Here is a 21,095-nt window from a genome sequence, read left to right on the forward strand (position 1 = left end):
TTTTTTTATACATTTATTTTTTATTGGTGTTCAATTTGCCAACATATAGAATAACACCCAATGCTCATCCCGTCAAGTGCCCACCTCAGTGCCCGTCACCCAGTCACCCCCATCCCCCGCCCACCTCCCCTTCCACCACCCCTAGTTCATTTCCCAGAGTTAGGAGTCTTTCATGCTCTGTCTCCCTTTCTGATATTTCCCACTCATTTTTTCTCCTTTCCCCTTTATTCCCTTTCACTATTATTTATATTCCCCAAATGAATGAGACCATATAATGTCTGTCCTTCTCCCATTGACTTATTTCACTCAGCATAATACCCTCCAGTTCCATCCACGTCGAAGCAAATGGTGGGTATTTGTCGTTTCTAATGGCTGAGGAATATTCCATTGTATACATAGACCACATCTTCTTTATCCATTCATCTTTCTATGGACACCGAGGCTCCTTCCACAGTTTGGCTTTTGTGGACATTGTTGCTATAAACATTGGGGTGCAGGTGTCCGACGTTTCACTGCATCTGTATCTTTGGGGTAAATCGCCAGAAGTGCAATTGCTGGGTCATAGGGCAGATCTATTTTTAACTCTTTGAGGAACCTCCACACAGTTTTCCAGAGTGGCTGCACCAGTTCACATTCCCACCAACAGTGCAGGAGGGTTCCCCTTTCTCCACATCCTCTCCAACATTTGTGGTTTCCTGCTTTGTTAATTTTCCCCATTCTCACTGGTGTGAGGTGGTGTCTCATTGTGGTTTTGATGGTGAAGAAGGATTTTGAAATGGACTACTACTCAGCCATCAAAAGAATAAAATCTTGCCATTTGCAGCAGTGTGAATAGAGCTGGAATGTATTATGCTAAGCAAAATAAGTCAGCCAGAGAAAGACAAATGATTTCACTCATATGTGGAATTTCAGAAACAAAACAGATGAACATGTGGGAAGGAGGAAAACAAAAAGAGAGAGGGAAGCAAACCATAAAAGACTCTTAAAAATAGAGAATAAATTGAGGGTTGATGGAGGGGAAGTAGTCAGGGGAGGGGCTACATGGGTGATGGGAATTAAGGAGGGCACTTGTTAGGTTGGGCACTGTGTGTTATATGCAAGTGATGAATCACTAAATTCTACTCCTGAAACCAGTATTAAACTGTATATTAACTAACTAGAATTTAAATAAAAATTTGAAAGAAAAATTTGGAAAAAAAAAGTGTTGCTTGCCTGTAAGGTTCACTCCATTTGTCCTAATGCTAAGTCTATATAGCACTAATACAGAAATTGATCTTAAATATATATGTGAATATATATGTGTGTATGTATATATGTATTTACTTATTATTATGAGGATTAAACAATATATTAGACTCACATTACTAGGAGTAAAATCAGTGCATTACCTGACAAGGGAGATGCAGTTCTAGTGCACCAATATTCAAAGCAAAAGCCACTTCTAGTCCCCAGAAACACATTATAAATCAATTTGATGATGCTTAATGTACAAACCTATATGTAGAGAGGCTTCTCTTTTAAAACTTGTGACCTGGGTGTGAATTCCCTGTAAGTGACTTTAACCTAGCCCAATCTGTTCCCATGCCTTTGGGATGGAGATGGAATTTTTAGAGTATCTGCAAAGATGCTGTCCCTGGTCTCTGGAGAAGCAGAACATTGGCTCTTACAGGATGAGGTAGAGACAGTTACATGAGACTCATGAGTTTATTAAAATGAGTTCAAATTGACATTAAAAGAACTGCTGTCAAGATACAGTACAGCCTTTAAGTTGTTCCTAATGGGGAAGGCTGTAAGTTCTTCCCTGGGACGTTTTCTTTGATTGTGACAAATGTTGACAATATTTCTTAAGCACATCCTTTCAGGCTGGTTTCATGCTGAAACTGCTAAATGTGTTTCAATGAGGAGGTAGAGCGAGAGATCAAGAGAAACGAACAGAAGGAAAAGAAGGTACAAAAGCAGAATTTGAAGTAGTGACTTTAAAAATATTATGGGAAGAAAAGTAGGCTCCCTTGCAGAAAATGTAGTATGTGAATGACGTGCTGAGTTGCCACCACAGTGCCATCATTAAGGATTCACACAGTGTGAATAAGTAGGTCACCATCAGTAGTGACAATGGCTTCGGGAATATTCAGTGACTTCTCTGGAGAGAGAAGTGTCCAGTTACTGGAAGTCAAGTTGTCTGTATGTTGCTACTCAAAGTTTGGTCTGTGAACCAGCAGCATTGATATTGCTTAGGAGCTTGTTAGATGTCCCAGAATTCAAGTCTCTCCCTAGAGCTACTGAATCAGAATCTGCATTTTAACATCCAACTTGAGGGATTCACATGCCCATTAAAATTTGAGAAGCATTTCTCTGACATGTTAAATTAAGTACTTATTCCCATTTGCCCTTGAATCCTTGCACATGGTGTTTCTTCTTTTAAGAACACCCATTCCAGTCCCCTTCCTTCCTTCTGAATAATATCTACTCTACCTCTTGGGTCTCCATTTATAAATCACTTCTTGCACCTTCCTTCCCCCCCAAGGAGGCCACGTCTCATCTCCCATGTATTTCCAATGCCTCATGCACACACAAACACACTCACACTCTCACCACTCCCCAATTCCCAATCTTACCCTAGCGCAAGAAGTGGGACAGACACTCTTCCTGTGTGTTTCAACAGCACCCTGTATCATGTCCTATTACCGCACTTGGCAAATGGCAAATAATTTTGTAATATTTGTCTATCTTCCCTTTGAGCTTGTAAATACTGAAAAAACAGGGACCTGTTAGGATGTAGAACCAGGCAGTGGTAGATGCTGAATTAGTACTTATTAATGTTTGTTCTTGTCTTTTTGAGCATCCTGGTTGACATCAAAAAATTATGCACAAAAGAGTGTTTGAAATCAATGCTAAATTTTCTGCAGTGGTGACAGATGGTGGGATCAGCTGCATCTGAGGAGATCATTTAAAGAATTTCCCAGGATAGCTCTAATGAAATGGGATCCTGCTGCTATTGTTGCTTAAATGTCAAGTAAACAAAGTGTAAAGTTAAACTTAGCAGATTCTAAAAGGTAAAATTCATTCTTATCTCCTGCCCACTTATTGAATGTTTTCAGTAAAATGGAGTAATTACCATTCCTAGGATTATCTCTATCCTATTAAGGATATTTACTCTTGAGCTTTATACTAAATCCTTGCATCTCAACACTGGAGAAAAAAATAAAAACTTACATCTATCAGAGGAGATCTTTAAGAAGGAATTGAGATGGTCTCATTAAGTTCAATTTAATGACATACCACAACTGAGAGTTTAGAGGAAGTTAAAAAACAACTTCACGTGGTTCAAAACGGAACCGCGCTCAAGTGAATGTCCTTATTTTACTCTCAGCCCAAAGGGCTAACATGTTATGTGAAGCTCAGAGGTTTAGGTCAGTCTTTCAAAAACTGATGTGTTTTTAAAAATCGCATGGTGTGTTCGTTTCTCTTGTCTTCATCTATTGACAAAGGCTCTCTCTTTAACCAATCTTTAGTTAGCCTCCAAGCATTCTTTCAACCAGATCTTGACCTTGAACTGCAGCCCTACCCTTGGTCCTCGAGCCCAGTTTCTAGCAAAGAATCCTGCTAAGTCCATTTAGTGGGAATCCCTCCACCATTGACATCTATCCTCATCCCTCACCCTTGATAGCTATGCTGGTTGGCCTTAGCAAGAACACTGTTAGGCCATTTTAGCAAGGATCCCCTGTCTTCAGTCATGTCCACTTAGTATACTGACCAGGCCCTCACTCTGCCTACTGGCTATAAATCCCCATTTGTTCCTGTTGTATTTGGAGTTGAGCTCAGTTCTATACTGATTTCTTTCTCCCCTACTGCAGTAGCTCAAATAAAATCACATTTTCAGCAAGTGTTTGGTGCAAAAGGTTTTGTTTATAATGTGTACTCTTCTGCTCCTTCTCTGCTTTTATCTCTTAAGTATGAAGTTCCTTTTTTTCTTTTTCTTCTTTCTTTCTTTCTTTCTTTCTTTCTTTCTTTCTTTCTCTTTCTTTCTTCTTTCTTTTTCTTTTCTTTTCTTTTCTTTTCTTTTCTTTTCTTTTCTTTTCTTTTCTTTTCTTTTGTTTCTATACTCATGTTTTTCTTTTCTCGGTTGGAGACATAAGAGCATGATTTTCTTTTTTTTTTTTTTTTTTTTTTTTTTTTTTTTTTTTTTTATTTTTATTTATTTTTTTTTTTTAAGAGCATGATTTTCTTATCAAGCCATTCATACAAATGAAATATGTCACAGTTCATTAGTCACTGAAAGACCTAATGGCACTCATTAATTCTGTAAGACTTCAGTATGCTAATCAGAGGAAACAACTATCCAAATTTTGAAAATATTTAGAAACACTGTTAAGTGTCCTGTTTCAATATTTAAAGACAACTGAGTAACTATAGAATGGTGAATTCCAGACTTTCCCATCTTCTGGACCAGTAAAATAATAATAAAAACAGAAATAAGATTATAAATGGCCATTCTTTTATTTTCCCAATAAAAACATTTAAAACTAACTCCTACCTCTGCTTTCACCATAATTCTTCAAAGAAAGAACATTTTAACAATGTAACAAAAAACTGCGATAGATTATCTAAGAATGGAGATTACTTCTTTTTGGAATAAGATCATTGACACACTTCACTATCATTTGTGTCCTCAGATCAGTGAAACTTGTTGCACACCTAAGTCTGGGTACTATCAAAAGACAATAAATAGAATATAAACAAGTCATTCATTATTAATCATAAATCAAGTAGCTTATTCTTAGCAGAAATAGTGGCTTCAAATTAGCTATACTCTGATTTAATCCCATAATTTAAAAAAACATGGGATGCCTGGGTGGCTCATGGTTGAGCATCTGCCTTTGGTTCAGGGCATGATCCCGGAATCCTAGGATCAAATCCCACATCGGGCTCCCTGAATGGAGCCTGCTTCTTCCTCCACCTATGTTTCTGCCTATCTCTGTGTCTCTCGTGAATAAATTAAAAAAAAAATCTTTAAAAAAAAAAACCCAAAAACATAAACAGGGGTGACCAGGTGACTCAGTCAGTTAAGCATCTGCCTTTGGCTCAAGTCATGATCCCAGAATTCCAGGATCAAGCCCCATTGAACCCCCTGCTCAGCCAGAAGTATGCTTCTCACCCCTGCTCATTCTCAATCTCTCTCTCTCTCTCTCCCTCTCACCTGCAGGCACACCTGTGCATGCACTCTCTCTCTCTTTCTCAAATAAATAAATCAAATCTTTAAAAAAAATAAAAAAGACATATGATTATAGCATAGCTAATTCATTAGGGATACAATTCGTAAACACCAATGGCTAGCGATTTCTCTATTTTCAGTACTAGTTGGGAAGAAATCTTTTTTTTTTTAAGATTTTTTTATTGTATTTATTCATAGAGACACACAGAGAGAGGCAGAGACACAGGCAGAGGGAGAAGCAGGCTCCATGCAGGGAGCCTGACGTGGGACGCGATCCCAGGTCTCCCGATCACGCCCTGGGCTGCAGGCGGCACTAAACCGCTGTGCCACCAGGGCTGCCTTGAAATCTTTTATCCTGAGAAATTATATTGAAAATAACTCAAAAGCGACTTCATTCAGGCAACTCTTGAATCTATCAGATATATCCAGTGAAACATAAACCTCATCATATATGGATACTGTGCAAAATAAGCAAATTACAGTGGAAAAGATAATCAGATAGTGAACTTATTTATATAGGAAAAGGCATATACTGTTCAATATAGTGCTACTGGTAATAAATATGTGTAACAGAAAATAAATATACTGAAGTTTCCTGTGTGCCAAATGCTGTGCTTTGCAAATCCATATATTGTCTCTAAGAGGTGATAGCAAATAATGTCTTCATGATTTTAAATCACTACTATGAGGTTTTTAGCTTGGGACCTTAAAAAGCTTAAAAAGCTGCTTCGCAATCTCAAGCTCCACCAAAACCCCAAGAACTCATTTTAAAACTGTATCTTCTTGTTCAGAAAAGAGAATCAAATAAAATAGCATGATAGCTTAGAATCTTTTTTTTTTCTCTTTTGTTAATGAGGGCTATAGGGAAATTTTGCAAGACAAATATCCTGCAAATGGTGTTTGCAAAGACTATTTTAATGTGACGGAAAAAGTACATATCGCTGTTGCTAAGTTAGTGTTTCATGAATATGTATTTGTACGCAAAGACTATTAGATGCTTCCTGTTGAAGTATTTATCCCTAAGTGCTTTGTTTCTAAAAAAAAGTTTTAAATTTTATTTGCTTCCATGGTCAAAACATTTTATATATGTCACTGGATTCTGCTGCATCTAGACTTTTCAGATACATTCAGAATATATGCTACAGTAACCATCCCAGGTCTCAAGTATTTCTGTTCTTCCACCAAACCAGCTGGCCAAGTGCTATTATAAAATCTTCCCTATTTTGCTTTTAAAAACAATTACTATCGTTTCATGCACAATGGGTGCTTAGAGCTCTAAGAAATATTTTACATAGTCTTTTAATTATACCCCTTTTATAGATGAGAAATCAAGGATTAGAGGTTAATATAATAGAATCCAGTTATTTACTTGTAAATAACTGATCTGAGATTTCACTGGCTTCTCTTAGCAGTATATCATGTTCTTTCCTTCTGTGACCTCTCATATTCTATCTAATCCTTTGCTTCTATGACCATGACATCCAAATGAGTCTTCACGCAGCCAAAGCCCAGTGCCTTGGCATTTGAGAAACCCAGATTCCAGCTGCCACTCTACCACTTACTAGCTAGATGGAATTGGCAGGATGCCTAGATGGCTCAGTTGGTTGAGTGTCTGATTTTTTATTTCGGTTCTGATCATGATCTCAGGGTTGTGACATTGAGCCCTGCATCAGGCTCTGCACTGGGTGGAAACCCTGCTTAAGATTCTCTCTGCCCCTCCTACATCTCCCCCCTCCTTCTCTAAAAAAAGGAAACAAGAATAGGACATGTTACTGAAACCTCTCTAAGCCTTGGTTTCCTCATTCATAAAATGCAGATTACAAGAGAAGCTTTGTCACCAGTATATTTTTTGTAATGATTTATTTATTTATTTGAGAGAGGGAGAGAGAGTGTGTGTCTGTGCACAGCAGGCAGGGGCACAGGGAGAGGGAAAGAGAGTCTGAAGCAGACTCCAGGGGATCCCTGGGTGGCTCAGCGGTTTAGCGCCTGCCTTCGGCCCAGGGTGTGATCCTGGGGTCCCGGGATCAGGTCCTGCATTGGGCTCCCTGCGAGGGGGCCTGCTTCTCCCTCTGCCTGTGTCTCTGCCTCTCTCTCTCTCTCTCTCTGTCTGTCTCTCATGAATAAATAAATAAAATATTAACAAAAATAAATAAAGCAGACTCCACTCTGAGCAGGGAGCCCAATGCAAGGCTCAATCTCACAATCCTGAGATTAGGACCTGAGCTAAAACCAAGAGTTGGAGGCTTAACTAACCGTGCCACCCAGACACCCCTCAATACACTTTTTTATATTAAATTAAATACATCTGCAGGCCTTTTGTATAAATGCATAAATACTCCTTATAGTGACATTTCTCTTTTCTATTCTCAGACTTGGGTTTGAAAATATATACAGTAATGATTTTCATACTTATGTTGACTTTTAACTATTATCACAAGATTATAAAATGAAGAATAATTAAGGCTTTTTCAAATCAAAAAAAAAAAAACACAGAATTCAATCAAGTAGTCTAAAACTGTACAAAGATGTGACCCGTGCAGGCAGTTTTATATCTACCAACATGGGAAAACATCCAGAAAATTGAAACAAAGCTGAAAAGCTCAGAGAAGACTAGTCTAATACTGGTGAAAATCTGAATTGAAAACATTTCTAGAGAAAAGTAGCTGTATTGCTAAAGTGTTACTTTAGATGAAAAAAAAATATTACCTTAATAAATTCATTAAGAGCAATTTTTCTAGCATTTTATATTTTCCCCTCTGTATTTCTGTTTGCCCTCTTAATTTGTTTGGGAAACCCTTTCTTCTGAAGATACTGGGAGTTAGGTTTCAATGGAGTGAGCCCTGCTTAAGTTATCACAAACATCATCACATCACGAAACTGAATTAAACAACTATTACTAGAGGGATGGGATCCTGACTCGAACCATGTATGCTGGTCATTTATATTTAAAGTCAGTTATATTAAGGAGTGTCTGGGTGGCACAGCCAGTTGAGTGTCCAACTCTGGGTTTCTGCTCAGTTCGTGATCTCAGAAATGAGATGGATCCTGACACCTTGTAGAGCTCTGCACTGAGTGCAGAGTCACTTGAGATTCTCTCTCCCTCTTCATGTCCCTCTCAATGCTTTGTCTCTCTCAAATAAAGAACAAATCTTAAGAAAAAGTCAGTGTATGAAAATGGAATAATGAAGTAAAGGGGCTTAATATAGTAAAGATAAGAAAATATATAACTGTATATGGAGAACAGGTATGTGTCATTCTGATGTGTCTAGTGATTGTTGAGTCAAGTGTAGGTTTTAAGGAATCTCTTGACAAATGAGTGATTGAATTTTGACTAATTTTCCTTAAATTAGGAAAATTGATATATTATTCTGTTGATTAAAACAATGTGTGATATAAGGGCATCTGGGTGGCTCCGTTAGTTGAACACCTGCCTTCAACTCAGGTCATGGTCTCAGAGTCCTGAGATCAGGCCCCACATTAAACTCCCTGCTTAGTGGGGAGTCTGCTTCTCCCTCCCTGTGCCCTCACCCCCGCCACTTTCTCTTTTTCAAATAAATAAAATCTTTTAAAAAAATAGCAATGTGTGATATAATGCATATTGCTTCTGAGAATATATAAACTCAAATGACTGCTAAGGAAAACAATCTGGGTATGTTTTTCATGATTTCTACCCTTGCATACCTGCACACCCATAAAGAATGCCCTTTATAGAAATCTATTCTAGAGCAAAGATAGCAAGATAAAGTGTTTACTTAGATATTCAACTCAATGTTATTAATTTAAAAAGCCGAAAATAAGTAGTATCTTCATCAATAGATACCCTGATGGGTTTAGTATGCAGACATTAAGATAATGTCTCTTCTCCCTCCCAAGAAAAATGGTGCAGGAAAATGTTGCTCCATTAAATGAACACAGTTGAACACAAAATGTTATTCTGGGTCATTTCTGTGCTTAAACTTTGCAGTAGCTTTGCCTTTCACTTCCAGGAAAGCTGTAAGTCATTGCCATGGGCTGTGAGACCCTAATGCCTAAACTCCCTGTCACCTCTGGGACCTCCTGTCTTCTATGCTTTCCCTCTCTCTCCACTTGCACTGCTGTCTTGATGTCTTCCCTAGCCCGGAATGCTCTTTTCTTGGAGAGATGCACTCTTAACTTTATTATCTCCTTCAGGTAGGCCTTTCTTGAAGGCCTCTTCTGGATACGACTTCCCCTGACCATTGTGTTTACAATTGCCACCCAGAGCTATCTCTGGCTTCCCAATCTCTCTATCCTGCTCTGTTTTTCTCAGGATCAGTTATCATCTAACAAAAAAACAGAATGTATTTATTTACTGTTTATTATTTGTTATGTGTCTCTCCTCCCTGCCACCCCACCCCCAGCCATAGGCAATGAACTCCACTAATACGGGGATCTGGGTTGGTTTTTCATGTCAAAATACCTGTGGAAATCACAATTCAAGGAAGAGATCTTTGCCTATCAGTGTTAATATGTATCAATTTCCATTTTAAGGCAAATTTGTATTTTATATCAAATGAAGAGGGGTTTTACAGTCTGGCTCAGGATCAATTAAAATGGCTAGAGTTTCTTTCCAAATTTGTTATCTAGTTCTTGAGGCAAAAAAGACCATCTAATTCACTATGGAACCTCACAGAAAGCTTAGCACAACACCTGACAATTGGTCAGTGCTCAGTAAATATGGTAGGGTCAATAAATGGCACCACTTAAAAATATTAGCAGTTTTTCTTTGTCAGATAAAGGTAAGACAGTCTCTAAGTTTTCACTACATGCTTTTGTCTGTGATAGTCTACATTCCTGAAATACAAATGTTAGCGAAACTATCAGATAGCTAGAAATAATCCATATAAACCATAAGGCAAATGTCGTGGTTTTTGTTAGGATGAAACTCATGTAAATTATAATAGCGATATTTTAAACCACAACAATAAATGAAAAGATGAGACAACGTCCACACATTAAATACACCAGATGAGAAGACTAGCAGTTAATATAAATATGCCAAAACTAAGAAATTTCTTATGTCATGTGATATAGTGAAAATATGACTATATGGTGGAAGTCAGAAGACCTGAATTTGGGTCCCAAATGTCACTTTTACTACTTTGACCTTAGAATAGTTATTTAACCTCCCTGAGCCTCAGTTTCTTCATCTGTCAAATGGAACCAGTACTATTTAGTTTTCATGATTTGCTGCTATTGAAGGGAGAAAATCTCAGCCAATATTAACAGGTATACTTGATTGACATTCACTCTACCCAGTAGTTATGACAGGACCTTTAGCTTTGTCACTTCATAGCCTCACAGCATCAGGATGAGGGAGGTGCTGTTATGTTAGCCTATTATATTCATAAAACTGAGACTCAGAAATTTAGAATTTGCTCAGAGTTACACAGCTAATTAAGAGGCACAATTTGAGATCCAAACCCAGGTGAGCCAGATCCCTGGTCTGTGCTCTCCCAGGTGCCCTGCTGTCTTCACATAGTACCACTTGCTCTTGTCACATGCTAACTTTCTTAAGAACTATTTTGTTTAGGATGCTCACATTTTATGGGGACCTTTGGCCCCAGAGAAGAGGACTGCAGACAAGGGGTGAGGATCAAAAGAGGGGATGTTTCTGACTGCTGCACCAGGTTGGATGGTTAGTCCCATTGAGAGAAAGAGGGGAGCTTCAGCCAAACGCACTGCCAGCCCCAGGCCTCCATGAAAGTGGAATAGACAAACAATGTCCTCTTGTGATTTCAGGAATGAGGCCCCTGCCTAATTAAAAATTTCTACCACCCACTGAATCTTGATGCTGGAGTCCCAACAAATGCCTTAGAGTAATTTAAATGAAAAGAGGTAGCAGGACTCCAAAAGGATGGGGAATAGAAAGGGTAAAATTTGATGGTAAGAAAGAGGTAATATGCACAGCAGCTTGGAGCTTGGCAGAAATAGTGTCATAAACCAGAAAGCCTGGAAAGTCAGGGTCAAAATCTGAGAGTTGGGAACCCAGGGGAACCTATGGGGTGCTGGAATGAAAGAAGAGGCCCTGGTTATGACTTGGCTGCATACATCCCCTGGACCCCACACCCCACAACCAACCTGGATTCCTGGGAGTGTCTCCTGGTGGACAAGGCAGCAGAGAGGTTGGTAGGTGACTTTGGTTCAACTACCCACATGGCTGATGGAGAGGACCACACCCACAATAAAGGAGTTACAAACACCAGCAGATTTGGAGAGGAGGCAGGAGAGGAACAAGGTGAGGGGAAAAAAACAGAGGTTTTAGTGTCATTCAAGAAAAAAAGGCACACTCAAGCAGGCTGTCTTTAAAAAGAACAAAAGTAGCTAGATGATGAGGTTGGAACAATTAAACACAAAATGAAACAAACAAAAAACTCAGAAAAGAGTTCACACATATTTTCAGATAGCCCCTGTCTTAGGTAATGTGCTGGATGTGTATCTATGATTGGGCTTCACATCTTTGATGCATCAAAAAGAAATTGCCATTTTGTAGACAAGAATTTCAGATCCATCCAACCTAGTTTATAGGCAACCACGGTGCTTCTCAAGTTTACTACTTTAATATTAAGATCAATATGAAGAGAAAAGCAGGCTAAAAGTGTTTATGGAAATTGAATGCCTTGTAATTAAGTTTCTATACGATGCTTGAGTGATGCTTACACTCTAGTCCTTTTTTTCCATTCAGATCAAATTGTATTATTTCAAATCTCAAAAGCTAGAAAGTCACTCTAACTATGAAAAAGTAATAATATATCTACATCTGTAAATGTAGATATATAAGAGCAAAAGGAGAGTAAGGAGTCAGTGAAATTATCTTTGCATCTCAATGGCTGATAGATGGCTGATAGTTACCAGTACATGATTAGAATTCAACAAAATTTTATTGTGTGGCTAAAGATGCCAGAGAAGACTAAAGCAGTAAAATATCATATAAGGAGACCTCCAATCTCCATTCTCTAAGGGTGATAATTTTCTCTGGAAAGGTCTTGTCTGCTTTCTTTAGACTTAGTCCTAAAAACATCATATTTATTGACAGCATATAAATTTACTTTTTATTTTATTTTTTAAAGATTTTATTTATTTATTCATGAGAGACACAGAGAAAGGCATAGACATAGGCAGAGGGAGAAGCAAGCTCTCTACAGGGAACCCAATGCAGGCCTCCGTCCCAAAACTCTGGGATCATGACTGAGCCAAAGGCAGACGTTCAACCACTGGTATCTAGACACTCCTAAATTTCCTTTTTAAATTTCACTTTGTTTGAGGCTTATATGAAAAAATGTACTTTATGTGTGTGCTTTGATTGATATTCAGCAAACATGCTAAACTCATTTATTAATCCTAATAATTTATCTGCATATTTTGGGGGTTTTCTGTGCACACAGTCAAATGAACTGCAAATGCCAAGAGTTTTGGTTTCTTCTTTGTCATACCTTTTACTTTTTGTTTCTCGTTATTGTCTTTCTGCATTGGCTAAGATCTTCAGTCAAATGTTGAAGAGAGTAATGCAAAAATCCTTAAAGTTACACCACTGTGTATTATATTTCCGGTACATTTTTATTAAGGAAGTTCTTGTCTATTTATATTTTTCTAGTGTTTTTATCCTATTAATCATAAAAGAATATTACATTTTATCAAATGTCTTTTTACATTTATTGATATAACTATATTGCTCTCCTCCTCTAGATTGTTAATTTTATGAATTATAATTGATTTGTAATATTAAATCAGGCGTGAATTCCTGAGATCAACCCAATTTGATGACAATGTATTATCCTTTTTATATGTTGTGGGACATAGGCTTGCTAATATTTTGTTTGGGAGCATTTGTCCCTCTATGATCATGAATGAAATTGACTGGGATTCCTGGGTGGCGCAGCGGTTTGGCGCCTGCCTTTGGCCCAGGGCGCGATCCTGGAGACCCGGGATCAAATCCCACGTCAGGCTCCCGGTGCATGGAGCCTGCTTCTCCCTCTGCCTGTGTCTCTGCCTCTCTCTCTCTCACTGTGTGCCTATCATGAATAAATAAAAATTAAAAAAAAAATGAATGAAATTGACTGTATTTCCTTTCTTCCTTTGTCAGATTGGTATCAAGGTCATGCCAACTTCATAAAAGAGTTTGAGGGTATTTCTCTTCTTCTGCTTGCTGGAAGAGTTCGACTGCTATAGGAATTAACTATTCCAGTGAGTTTGTCTGGTAGTGTAGTTTTCCTGTTAGCAGGATTTTGACTACAGTGTCGGTATCTTTAATGTTTGTCATGGTTCCTTTTATTTTCTACAGTTACTTTGGTAGGTCCTACTTTCATTCAAAATTACAATTTTAATACAAGTTGCATATATATGTATATATATATATGTTTTGATGTGATGCTTTATACTATTACTATAATTTTGTCTATAGTATTTGCAGTAATTATTTTTTTTTTGATACCTAAAATTGCTTTTTCTTGCTTCATCTATCCCCTTTTGAAGTTAAACATGTCAGGGATTTTTGTCTTTTCCAAGAACAATCTTTTGATTTAGCTTTTAAATATGTTTACTTTTCATTGTATATATATATATATATATTTTTTAATTTTATTTATTTATTCATGAGAGACAGCGACAGAGAGAGAAAGAGGGAGAGAGAGAGAGGCAGAGACACAGGCAGAGGGAGAAACAGGCTTCACGCAGGGAGCCCGACATGGGACTCAATCCTGGGACTCGATCCTGGGACTCCAGGATCACACCCTGAGCTGAAGGCAGGCACTTAACCACCGAGCCACCTACGTATCCCTACTTTTTCTTTTTTTTTCTATCCCTACTTTTTTTTTAGCCCTACTTTTTTCTTTTTCTTTAAGGTCATATGATAGCTCTTATGATAGCTTTACTGGCATTCTACAAGTTTTGAAATGTGGTATGTTTATTATCCTTCAATTCAAAGATTTTCTAATTTTCATTATAATTTTGGTGATTTTATTTCTACTTATATGGAAAATTTCAATTTATCTTTTCATTATCAACTTATAGAATTGCATTTTACTCATACCATGGTGTGCATAACACTGATCTTTGGTATTTGTTAAGAATTGCTTTATAACCCAGTTATGTGGCCAATTTCTGTCAGTGTTGTATGTAATCTGCAGGTTTGGGTTGTCATAGTTCAGGTATGTACATTAAGTTGGTTGTGATAGTCAGATCTTCTAAATTCATACTGATATTTTTGGATAAACTCTTTTTATATGTCTGTCCATTTTTTGTTTTAATTTTAAGGACACTTTGTTATGTGCATACAAATTTAAAATTTAGGTATGTCTTGCTGATTATTCAACCCTTTTCCATCATAAAGTGACATGCTTAGCTTCTGGCAATGCTTTTTTGTTTTAAAGGTCATTTTGTCTGATAAAGACAAAGCTTTAGTTAGCTATTGAATTGTGTATTTTTTCCAGCCTTTTAGTAATTTATGTTTCAAATATGTCTTACTTTCTTTGATTTTACAAAATCCAAAAGATAATCTTTGCATTTTGTTTGAAGCATTTAGTACAATTACTTTTAATGTAACCACTGATGTCTTTAAAATCTTTTATGATTTTCTTTAGTAATATTCCCAGTTTGGGGCTGTAAAAAAAAAAAAAAACTTTATTTTTTTCTTGCAAGATATGTTCACAATGCACAGAATTCTAAACTGGCAATTATTTTCCTTTATACTGTGAAGATACGACCTCATTATCTTTGGATTCTCACTGTTGCTTTTGTGACATGAGCTGTCAATCCAATTTTTAGTTTTTAAAGGTAATGTATCTTTTTCCAGCCACTCTTAAGATTTTGTTTTTCTTTGATGGCCTGTTGATATTTACCTAATAATTCCTTATTATCATATCAACCCTTCAGTTTTTTTCATAAATTTTAAAATGTTTTATTATAAATGGCATAATTCTGGGGACACCTGAGTGGCTCAGCAGTTGAGCATTTGCCTTCAGCTCAGGGCATGATCCCAGAGTCCTGGAATCGAGTCCCACACAGAGCTCCTAATAGGGAGTCTGCTTCTCCCTCTGCCTAGGTCTCTGTTTCTCTCTGTGTGTCTCTTATGAATAAATAAAATCTTTAAAATAAATAAATGCAGTCATTTTCAGCAAGAGGATTGATGAATAGCTTTGTTATATTCCTGGAATTAAAACTCATAGGCCTTTAAAAGTTATCTGATGGTGTGGGGAAAGTCACACAGAAGAGGAAAATAGTACCAACAGATTTCAAGGATGAGAAAAGTGTGGGTTAAAAACAACTGACCCATCTCCTGAAAACCTTTTCATTAGGATAGAAACAGTTAGATGGAGAAAGAAGTAGATAATTAAGTGGCCTAAAGATATCTAGTCACTCAGACATTTCATGTAGTAGTAGCATGCTGTAGCAAAAACAGAAACAACGATGGCAATCAATAATTCTTATTATATCTCACTCCCTTAGAAGTCAAATAAAACCATCTTCATTTTTTATGAAATTAATGTATAGTGAAAATGACATATTTTTCAAGAAGGACCTGATTTCAAATCATTTGCAGAACTGTACTTCAAAAACACATACTTGGCAGGATAAGAGTCTTGCTTTCAAGATTGAAAAGTATGGTCTTTATATACAGATATATATAAACACACAATCTCTTTTCTTGGAAAGCAAGCATACTTTATAAAGTAAGTTTAATTCTACAAAATATATCAAAATGCCCAGGCACAGAAAGCATAATATGTGAGCTTACTGATAATCATCAAAACATTTTTGTGTTATAAATTCATTATAACAATATATTGTCATTGTGTTCATAGATTTCATTTTGCAGAAAAAGCTTAAGTGATTCACATACGGAATTCAGATAGGATGCATGCTACCTCTCCCTGCCAGATCAAAATTGCTTTCTCCACAAGGCATTTTTACCCTAATAGAAGTTGAGTGGCACAATCCAATATGTTAGAGAGACAGGTAGAATGATCAATTTTTCTATAATTCCACTCTGGTTTAATTTCTTTTAAAAAAGCAACTTAAAAATGATCAGGTTTTAGAATGAAGTGCAAAAATGGAGGAAAGAATCAAACATCTATTTTCTCTTTTCTCATGAAAAGAGAAACCCATCTATTTAACCCACGTAAGAAAACATTTTTTTAATGGTATAGCAACATTCTTCCTTTTTTGTGTAAATCATATTCCTAATCACAAATGTCTTTCCTAGGTACCATGAGGCATTATCAAACTGTTCAACTGTCTTTTTTCACACAGGTGAATCTCAATTACTAAAGTTTAAAACAGTTTCTTATTTCATCCTTAAAGCTAACTATGCCCAAACCTTCTGCTTTCAGGAGGTGAAATTAAGGCTTAGAGCTGAGACCAGCATCTCTGTTGGAAGGTTAACAATGAACACTCTTGTCACTCATTCAGTGGTAGCTATTTCTGAGATAAAATTTGACAAGGGTAAGAATTCTTTGCTTTCTAAAGGTAGACATGAGAATATAGCAATCAGACCACAGATGATTAGTTAGAATCTATATGCAACTATTATTAATGAGAACCTCAAGTTTTATGTCATATATGAGTCATAGCAACCGAAAAGGTCATTTAATAAAAAAACCATAAAATGAATAAAAATAAGCATTTCAGATTGTATAACTCCACAGATTCCCAAATAGTCAAGATTCAAAACATTTTGACTTCTTCTTGGAAATCACATTTCATCCCTTCTAGGGGACATGGAGCACAGAATTTTACTGAGGCTGAGCAGATGAATGTGTTTCATCATTAGCAGGATGATATAGCCATTGTCACAGCAGGTTGATGCTGTTGCCTCATTAGATGCCACTGAGAAAAGTGAACTGAGAGCAGTGAGCAAATCTAGCTAGGGAGATTATGTAAAGAGACTTCCAGGCTGCTTGGTGCCTTACAACACTCACTCTCTTATTTTCAAAGTTTTCAAAATACAATAAACATATATCTGAGATAAATCCTATAATTTAATATTTAATGGCAAATTATAGTTGCAAACAAGAAATAGAACATCTGAGTGGCACTGGAAAACAGGGAAGGCAAAGACTCAAAGTTTAGGAGCTGCTGTTAATTGTAGCTCAGGGAGAGAATGCAGCAGACCATCCAGCTTATTAGACTGTTTCTCAGCAAAGTGGAAACGAATGTGTCCTAGATAGGAGATCATCCCCATTAGAAAGGTCTTCCCTTGTGAAAGATTTAAGCTAAAATATGCCAACTAAGAGAACAAGACTTTTTATTTCCCCTTCAAGACCTATTTCAATGTAAGATTACTATCTATTATGTATACCTTCACAGTGTCTACATTATGATTTCTCAGAGAATTTGATGTGCAGGTCTCAAATGTAGCCACATCTTGATTGCAATAGACCTACAAAGAGCAACAAGGAAGCTTTACTTCTATCAGTGTTCTTGAGGTGTACTGTAGGATTGCCTGAATGGCTCTTTTCCACTGTAGATGGAATGAAGTTTACCCCTCTGAAAAAAAAAGTTACAAGTGTAAAGGCTAACATCAATAAATAGTCATAGATCCCAAACCTTTTAGCCAGTGATTCAGATTCACCTCTGAGCTTCTCATTTTCTTAGGTAAGATCTTCTAGAAACACACACCATTTAATTTATCCTGAAATGCTCAATCAAAATGGGATTTCTTTCTAACAATGTGTTAAGTTCTAATAGCCACTCTGTAAGCAGAAAGAGCAGAAGCCTTCCTAAGCAATCATAAAACCAAATAGAAATCTGCATGCACACTTTTTTTTTAATTTCCTTCAACAAATAGCTACTGAGCACCAAGCATTGTAGGAAGTGCTCAAGACATTGCAGTGAATAAAACAAAAACCCTGCCTTCATGGCATTTATGTTGCATTGATGGAGAGAAACAAAAAAGTAATATATAAAAGTAGGATATATAAAAGATTAAGGAAAATAATACTTGAATATTACTCTTATGAAGTGAATATTTTCACATATGTTGCTTAGTTTTCTCTGCAAGATGAGAATTGGGTCAAAAAGCATTAATATACAAGTTCAAGGTAGTTAAATAATTGGGCCAAAATCACATATTACATTGAAGGACATCTTACACCCACATCTTCCAATTCTATGCCTTGGATTCTTTTCCATTACACTGCAGTCTACATAGTACCCAAAGTAAATTAAAATTTTCAATGATTTGTGTATTGAATATCATGGAAATGAAATATCCAAAAGATCTGAAAGATTAAATATGTATCTGAGTATTCTAGAGTTCTCTACTCATAGGCTCAAAGAAAGCAGGACTCTATGAGAATAGAATAAGGCAGCTGGATAATTAACAATGGAACACCTGTTATTCCCCTTTTCTATTTGTTTTTTATAGAAATTACTTTCAGAGGAATTCAGAGTCTATTTACCTCCTTGCAGGTGTTTCTATTAGTTTGGCCTATTATATGGGAGTAAAGGAGGCATTATTTTGGTAGAAAGGCAACAGAAGAAAGTTAGAGAGCAGTACATGTCCTTAAGGGCAGCGATAGCCCCCAGAGACCACTGGAATTTGGAAGAGTTGGGCTGCTTTACAATTGCTAGGAAAGCCTTCTTTGGAGAGTCTTGAAAAACAAACCCTTAGGTTGAAATATTTTCACGGATTATTTGGATTATTTGGATGGCCACAGAAGAGCAGTGTTCTGTATAGGTTGAATAATTATGATTCTTGAAAGTAACGTTACCAAGAAAAACAAGGAACCAAAGTTTTAATAATGTTATTTATTAATCTATAATTATTCACCTGGTTCAGAATGCACAAGACTGACGTGGAAATGCCACGGGCAAAATAGCATGCCAAGCTTAGCGAAGCTAATTATAACCCATGTGCTTGCAAAAAGTCAGGAATAATGCAGCAGAATGGACACTATGCTCACAGGTGCATTTCTTTGCACTAAAGCCAAGCAACAGGGAAAACCCAGCACTTATCTAGCGAATTTAATCAGTGCTAATGTTCAGTGTTGATCACCCAATCAAACAACTTCCTATTTATTGTATAAATTGTCCACTAACTGCCTTGTGGAGCGGTGGAGTCAGAATTCCAGTCTAGGTTGTGGGACCCCTAGGTTTGAGCTCTTCCACCACTGTCCTACTAACCAACTTAGACATGGTCCACATTCCTAAACATGATGTCAAAGCAAAAACTGTACCAGACAAAGGTAAGCAGGGAAGGAAGACTATTCAGGTCTATGGCAAAAGGAAACAGAGAGAGCAAGAATGCAGTCTAAATTCAACTCCCTTCCAACAAAGAGTGAATGTTTTTAAGAGCAGAGGTGATGGTGGTGTTAATTGGTCTTATCAAAGGAAAAGTAAACGTCATATATTCATGGCAGGAGACAGTTTTATAACTTAGAGTAAAGGTGCCTACAGAAGCTAGGCTCTTTTCCTCTTACAGAAACTGTGAGATCTGGGTGCTATCTCCTATCTAAACATTTCAAAGAGATGTTTCCAGGTCCTTAACAAAGACATTCCTGGGTTGTTAAACACACACACACACACACACACACACACACACAAAAAGTCTTTTCAAAGGATTTCTATCTTAGCAGAGAAATCATTTACAAGCACAAGTTTTCTAAATAAAATGTTCTAAGAAATGGGAAGCCTGCAACTGAAGTCAGGAATATGATGTTTTCTAAAGTTTAGTCAAAATGAGAGACGAGGGAAATGTCAGATCCATTTTGGTGGATGGGCTGTGAGTGCTTCCCTCATCTAGCCCCTGGCTTCCCCTCCATCTTCATTTCTCACCACAGGGAACCATGTACTTTGCTTCAATGCCATCATCACTATATATCTGTGGAAACGATTTCTGTAAAATGTGTCTTTAAAATCTCCCTCCAGACTGATCTATTGTTTGTTGTCTACTACTTGGAATATCTTGGGTGCTAAGAGCTAAACTGTGAGCATCTAGTTCATTAGGGAAGGGAGCAGAGGAACCCAGCATTTCCTACCCTCAGCTGCCAGATAAGGGCTTTATTGTAAAACCTTCATCACTTTGAGGAAGACAGAAATGAGCCAAAATACAGATTAAAGAGGAGTAATTTCAGCTTAGTTTAGTGTTCTGAATGTATCTGAGAGGTGATGTTGTCAGTGGAATCTGTGGGGTAAGAAGCAAGAGATGTGGAATGTTGTATTAATCACGTCCATCTTCTCTGTGACCATGACATTCAAATCATCTTTAGTTAGAACTATGTGAACCTTCTCAGGTAAACGCTTTGATGTATTTTTTTGGTTAAGAGTAGATTTTTATATACCAAAGATATCTTGATGGGACAATAAATGTTTTTTAACTGTACCTTTCTACATATTCTAAATTTTTGCATATTTCTAAGGAAATAAATGTTTGGATCTAGTGTCCTGGACTCAGTACCTCTTCCTTTATGTGGACTTTTCTGGTCTTGCATATGAGATATTAGCATCTATGTTCTCTGTGCTCACAGATAAATTAGTCTTTTTTTTTTAATTTTTATTTATTTGTGATAGTCACACAGAGAGAGAGAGAGGCAGAGACATAGGCAGAGGGAGAAGCAGGCTCCATGCACCGGGAGCCTGACGTGGGATTCGATCCCGGGTCTCCAGGATCGCACCCTGGGCCAAAGGCAGGCGCTAAACCACTGCGCCACCCAGGGATCCCTGTGCTCACAGATAAACTTAGCTCAAGGATTATCAGGTAAAATGTATATTTAATTTATTCACCTTCCTTGGTGTTTTCTCATACATTAGATCTAAATTACTACTGCATTAAAAATCAACTAACAATTGTGAGATATTTTGGAAACGGAAAGACTTCTTTAATCTTTACTACAGTGGAGATTTCCAGAAGATTGAGTTTTTGAAATAT

The 21,095-nt window shown here is 37.1% G+C and overlaps 1 protein-coding gene across 2 annotated transcripts in view; it reads right to left on the reverse strand.

The window, feature by feature from the left end:
- SPHKAP (SPHK1 interactor, AKAP domain containing) overlaps nucleotides 1–21,095 on the reverse strand; it is a 169,551-nt gene that overhangs the window by 134,252 nt on the left and 14,204 nt on the right. For both annotated transcript variants that reach the window (XM_072796546.1, XM_072796547.1), the window contains exon 2: nucleotides 11,312–11,390. In XM_072796546.1, the coding sequence (XP_072652647.1) occupies nucleotides 11,312–11,390 (79 nt within the window). The remainder of the gene's footprint in view (nucleotides 1–11,311; nucleotides 11,391–21,095) is intronic.

The sequence above is a fragment of the Canis lupus genome, chromosome 24 (assembly GCF_048164855.1).
Source record: "Canis lupus baileyi chromosome 24, mCanLup2.hap1, whole genome shotgun sequence".
Taxonomy (NCBI): domain Eukaryota; kingdom Metazoa; phylum Chordata; class Mammalia; order Carnivora; family Canidae; genus Canis; species Canis lupus.